Source organism: Bombus flavifrons, chromosome 12 (assembly GCF_040668555.2).
Source record: "Bombus flavifrons isolate JBK064 chromosome 12, iyBomFlav1_principal, whole genome shotgun sequence".
Lineage (NCBI taxonomy): Eukaryota > Metazoa > Arthropoda > Insecta > Hymenoptera > Apidae > Bombus > Bombus flavifrons.
This window is the reverse complement of record NC_138453.1, coordinates 579,965-586,302: the sequence shown is the minus strand read 5'-3', so window position 1 is coordinate 586,302 and position 6,338 is coordinate 579,965. Positions and strand designations below refer to the sequence as shown.

The window sequence follows — 6,338 nt, the reverse complement described above, 5'->3', positions numbered from 1 at the left end:
AACGACGATTCGTTTCACGCCCCTAATCATAATTCCAATGTAAACCCGACATATATATATATATGTCGGTATGTCGGTAAAAGTATATATATATATACTTGATACTTTTATAAGTTGATACTTTTATAAGATGATACTTTTATAATAACTTTTATATATATATACTATATGTATATATACTTTTATATATATATAAAAGTTATTATAAAAGTATCATCTTTTTGTAACGTCAAATTTACTGATTCATTATAGGTATTCAAATGGCAAGACTAGGATTTCGTGTTACCTGGTTTGGCCAGACGGAACTTATTTGTTCAGCAGAATTGAATACTCGTAAGTGTAGCATGTATTAATCATTATAATCTTGTGCATTAAATTATGTTTCTAAGATATATTAATATAGCAGCACCATTCTTTAGACTTTTCGGTACAAGCAGTGACTATAAACGTTCATAAATCAGCACTTGTAAGATCTCGCGAGGCTGTAATCATTCATTATTGAATATGCAATGAATTTGACGAGTGACTAAATAGTCAAGTATACGTAAGCTCGCGTAACTGATTGTAGCCTTTTCTTAGGTCCCAAGCAGCATGACAGTTACTCAAGTTATAACGTTCTGAAAAATTGAATTATAATATTCCTTCATTTTGCAAGATTTCCTCCGCCACTCAAGAAGTGCGACTCGTTGTCAGTCAGTCGTTGAATTTATCATGCTTTCCCGGTTGTATTGTAGTACAGCTGCAATGGAACTCATTCGGGGAACATACGGAAAACAATTTGATTCTTCGAGCTGGTTCTTCAATATTCATGGATTGTGGTCTAGTACAACAATTCATTTAAACAGAATTAATGGATTCTTGTGACACATACATCGACGTTGCGTTACGAGAAATAGCACGAGTCATTTGTTTTACGGAGGGTAGAGCACTTTGGTATCTTCTTTGCGTGAATTCATAGCCAGTGTAGTCTACCACCTTCATCGATTCAAAAAAGACTGGAATCATGTTAATCATAATAATGTGTCGACCGATCTCTGGTCAAACTACTGAAATGTAATCGTTTGATCCCGCGACTGGCCTAATGTAAACCCAGCCAAACGCAAATTGACATAGTCTAAAACGAAAAATAGTTTAAAATCATCGGCAACGTACCTAACAGACGTTTAACCTGGAAGCCTCCAAGAACTGAGAAAAGCTGCAAACTGAGCATCTTCCGACTTCTCAACTCGACAATCATCGACTTTCTATTTGGCTAAAGCTGGAACAGGAGCCGGTCAGACGCAATATTGGATATCTCTTTGGCTAAAGGAACGAGGAAAGGAAGAAAAATGGAATACAAAGGAAGCTATCTGCTGTAGTCTACAACCCTTCAATTGGACGCAGAGGATATCATCATCTAATTAACACCAAAGGATAACATCATTTAAACTAACAATAAGTAGTGTAGCTCAAGCATTTGCCTATTCATTCTTTCTCCACCGATTCATCAAGCTTGGGCTTCATTTAAATAAAATATTTGGAAAGTGATTATTTAAATAATATATCATCATATTTAGTTAGATGTTATCTTTAAATAATTATGCGATTTACCGTTTGGTTTTTTATTAAAATTCACATCTGTCGGTGGGAAATTAACCCAGCTGGAGAATCGTCGTGTGAACGCTTCGATTGGTATAGACGTATTTATCACGCGCCTACCTCGATCTTCTCCAAAGACGAGATAGTTATTTGCTTTTCATATTCATTCGTTTCTCCTACAAGTGCTACGTATTACATATTTGCTACCAATAATAACTAGTAACAGAGCTGTGCAGAGCAATTTTTTAACGAGGCAAAAGTGTCGATTTTCGCAGATAAATAGTTAATATATAATAAGATAAGTATAATATATAATAGATAATATAATTCGGATAAATTCCACGTTAACCGACCTCACGTAATTTCATTCCATTAATTTATTTTTATTATCTATTTCTTATTATCTATTTAAGGCAACAAATTTGAATAAGTAAACGTTTCGAATTACTATGCTGTTAAAATCATTTTATTCTCCTGATCGTTCCTGATAGCTTTATAATTTTGACTCGCTTGAATGTTAAAGTTAAAACTGACTGGAATGTTCAGGTATAATTGATCGATGACAGCATTGAATTGACCCACTACTAAAAAGAAGCTACTATTTTAAAAGAAATTTTAAAAAGAAAGAAAAGACTATTTTAAAAAGAAAGAAAAGAAGCTAACATTTTTCGCTCACTCGCGCTCACATTCCATTGTGTAGTATTGTGGAGAAGTAATAAAACTTGTGCAATATCGCAAAGTATATTCGGACGATTCCTGTCAGTGTTGTGGAATTTCCCCGGGGTTTGGATTTTATATAACTACGTGTATTGCACCACGCGACTCTTTTAATTAATTCTTAGAAAATGCTGGATTTATATCACGTTTTCAGTTTTTCACGAAGACCGCGAAAAATTCCGTAAATATTGTAACAAACGATGAACACATACGATCAGCCGCAAAAGTCTACATGCCTATCGAATTTTGCGTATCTTGCGACTTATCAAAGAAAAACGCGCTTTCACACAATATTATTTGTACTTACATATCGATATAATTATTATTTGTGTATTTTTGATACCTACGCCTTAGATACTATTCACACGTCATAATTTGCGAGCTGTTATCGATAGTATTGATTTGATATCGATCCGATCACTAATTTCAAAGATTTGCCTGTAAGTATCCTGTAGTAGTTGTAAAAAAATAAGCTTAAAACCTTAATTATAGGGTGCAACAGTTCATATATCTAAATATCATGAAATTATTTTAGTATTTTCAATGAAGTATTTATTTTGTTACAGTTATAACATCGTATTTTTGAGCGTAACGTATCTAGTACCTATGGCGTTGATGGCAATATGTTATACTCTAATGGGCCGAAAACTCTGGGGCTCAAAATCCATAGGAGAGCTAACGTATTACCAAAAGAAATCAATAAAATCTAAACGGAAGGTAAGAACTGTAAAGTATATATAATCGATGATAATATTAGAAAAATAGGACTATAATATAATTACGGTGGGTATGGGTATTTTTAAAAAGCGTGCATATGTAATAAATAAATAAATAAATATATATGTATGTATATATATATATATATATATATACATACATAGGAGATGAAAAGACATCGGAGCCTTTCTTTTGGAATGTTTGGGAAGGTCCCTAATACTTTAGCTTAGACATTTTATTATAGCTGTACTTAAATAACGAAACTTGGAAGTAGTTGTTTATGATTTAATCCGATTATGTTTGGCCGAGATTTATGACAGTAGGCTTGGGCTCGAAGTGACACAACTGATCGCTAAACGTAGCCATGGTCACGGGATGGACGTTTTTACCTAACAGAGGTGTGGAGTAGTCGTATAGCTCTCTTTTTCTTTGACGATGTTATCTAAATCATTGACGTCGTTGAAACTTTGTAGAGTCCTCTGCACTTTTGTTGGACTCTGCTCATAAGCTTCCGAACCGCGTACCATACTTCTCAGTAGGCACTGACCTATCTACTATAATAGCACAGACTTGACATAAAATTTATCGACTATGACAATCGAGACATAAAATCTAGATATGTCAAATTCTGATAATAGAAATGCATGAGAAACTTTGTATCGTAGAGTTAGTTCTCGATATGAATGGCGATGAGTTTAACGTGCAACGATTGCTTTAACCGACTTTCTTATACACAGTCGAAATGTATGTATCGTCGTATGTGGAAATCCATTATTGCTGTAGAAAAATCACCATCTGTTTCTACAGTAACCAGTGGCATAATACCGGGCTGAATAAGAGCGAGTCCGTTGCATTCGAATAAGAAATATCCGATAGCGTGGAATCACCTCGCGAGCGACGAGAACGTGGGAATAGCACGAAGCAAACAAAAGCCAACAGTACGCGCCAGGTGTCATTGGTTTCGAGAAACCCTTTGCAAAACTGCTCTTTATGCAACTGAAAAAAGAGTTGTAAAAGAAGTTGTAGAATTATCGGGAGGTTAGTGATAAAATTATATTGGCTCGTCCCAGAAGTATCGCAGTTACTCTGAGAGTTAAGTTGAAAACAATCGGAATTGTTACAATCAGAGTTTGAAGAAATTGGAATAGAAAAGTTGGTAGAGAAAGATGCTGAATTATGGAAGATACAAAAAAGTTTATAATTGATCAATCGTCAAGATGCTATTGTTTATTTTCATCGAGTATACGAAAACCAACGATTATATTGTTTATGGCTTATAGGAAGACCTAATGCAAAAGAGCCAAGTTATACTACAAGACCTCAATAAGCCAAATTCTCGTTACGCTTTACTTGGTGGACTTCAATTCTTTAAACAACATTTGTGCGCCAGGTCACGCCATTAAATTGTAATTTCTCATTAAATAGTAAATTTGAGTAAATATTATATTTTGTGGCTGTATGGAGAAAGGATCGACGTTCACTTTTTTTTTTTATATTATACCGCGTGAGTGAGGACACGCGGGAAGTATAACAGGATTTGACTCAGCACAGTAAAATACAAGAAAAGAAATTCATATAAATATATGATACGATCTCATTTTCGAGTAACGTCGTGTTTTTGACGGTGACGTATGTTTCGTGTTAGATTTGACTAAAATGACGTAACATTTTAGCTTTGAATAACGACGGTCGTATCGTAGAGTTTTCTCAATTAATTCTTTTGAGTGAGAATTTCATTTTAATTGAGTTTCCTGAGGGCTAATCTTTTTTCAACTGACCGTTGAGTCGAAGAACCTTCAGAATGAATGGAATTTCATTCATTAAAGGTACTTGGATAATGTAGGTCAAATTATCGTCGTACTTTTGTTCTAAAAAAAGTATGACAAGAACGCCGAATCTAATTAATTAAATGTTTCTTGGGACAACCGATCAAACTCTTTCTACTTAAAAAGGTTAAAAAAGGTTAGCTCAGAGGAAATCTACTGCAAAATATTAATCGATCCTCGTGATAATTCATTGAGAATGTTAAGTTTACATTTCCTAATCTTGATTAATCTTGATTAATCTTGATTAATCTTGATCGATTAATCCAGAGGTGGTTAAAGGTTTTCATCGGATTAATATTTAATTTGTTATCAAAGAGCTACGAAATATTTGTTAACATGGAAAATGATTTTTGTGAGAGCGTTTTTTGGAAGATGTAATATAGCTATTAGAAAATTTTTCTCAACCAACAAATAATAACTGTAATATAGAACCATAATTCAGAAGTAAGTTAAGACAATTAATAATACGACAGAAAGACTAGCCGAGTTAGCGAATTGATAATTAGGCAGTGAGAACGAAAAATAATAATGTGCCGAAAATTACCTTGAGACTATCGGACATTGCAGAACGACTTATTATGTTGAAATAAAACTAGTACCATTTTTTTCGAATTTGTCTTTTAGTGCATATTATTTGCCTCATGAAACTCATCCAGACGTATTTATAATATATATAGGAATCATTTTTTTCTGAATTGAAACCAATTATATAGTTTTTTTTTTTTTTTTTTATCATATCTTCTATTATCTCCTATTATCACATGTATCTATAATATTTCATGCATATTATGCCCCGAGAATGTACTATGCATGTATGTACGAGTACAGATTTCAGACAGAGTAAGGATTTCACAAAAATTGTAATTATTACTATACTGCAGAGATTTATGTCTTTGCAGGAAATATAAAAATGCATAGTATTCACATGATATGCAAAAATACATAAAGCATCTAAAACAAATCGCTCATTATAATTATTTGGTGGGTGGGAAAAAGTTTCTATACAAAACACATCTTTTTTTCTAGCTACATCCATAAACATCTAAAATTACATAAGAATACACAAACTAGCCGATACTTACAGTTGGATAGCAATTTACACAGTTCAGGTCGATTTTTCGTAATCGAATATTTCATTGGAATATTGCTACTTATGAATAATTTCATATAGAATATTTCATTATTTTACAATGGACAAAACAATATATAGTTTTCACATTTTCTTACAGGTTGTGAAGATGTTTATCATCGTAGTTGTGATATTCGCTATCTGTTGGCTACCTTATCAAGGGTTTTTTTTCTTCCTTTATCACCACAAGCATTTGGCGGAAAATAGCAACATCCCACACGTTTATTTAAGTTTCTATTGGCTCGCCATGTCAAATGCCATGGTAAATCCTATCATATACTACTGAATGAACAATAGGTGAGTTTCATATCTTGATAATATCTTGTTCCTAAAAAAGGTACGTTCTTAAGATGGTAAAGAAGATGAAAGCG

The 6,338-nt window shown here is 33.2% G+C and overlaps 1 protein-coding gene across 1 annotated transcript; it reads left to right on the top strand.

The window, feature by feature from the left end:
• The first annotated feature begins 256 nt into the window (after positions 1 to 256).
• LOC138185681 (tachykinin-like peptides receptor 86C) lies at positions 257 to 6,338 on the top strand. The gene is made up of 3 exons (XM_069124818.1): positions 257 to 333; positions 2,862 to 3,012; positions 6,068 to 6,338. The coding sequence occupies exons 2-3, from the start codon at positions 2,902 to 2,904 to the stop codon at positions 6,251 to 6,253; spliced, it is 297 nt and encodes a 98-aa protein (XP_068980919.1). The 5' UTR covers positions 257 to 333; positions 2,862 to 2,901; the 3' UTR covers positions 6,254 to 6,338.

What these genes read in the sequence shown, in the direction of transcription:
- LOC138185681 (XM_069124818.1), top strand. Translation starts at nt 2,902, where the DNA reads ATGGCGTTGATGGCAATATGTTATACTCTAATGGGCCGAAAACTCTGG. An exon ending in CAATAAAATCTAAACGGAAG is followed by an intron (nt 3,013 to 6,067) that starts GTAAGAACTGTA and finishes ATTTTCTTACAG; the next exon opens with GTTGTGAAGATGTTTATCAT.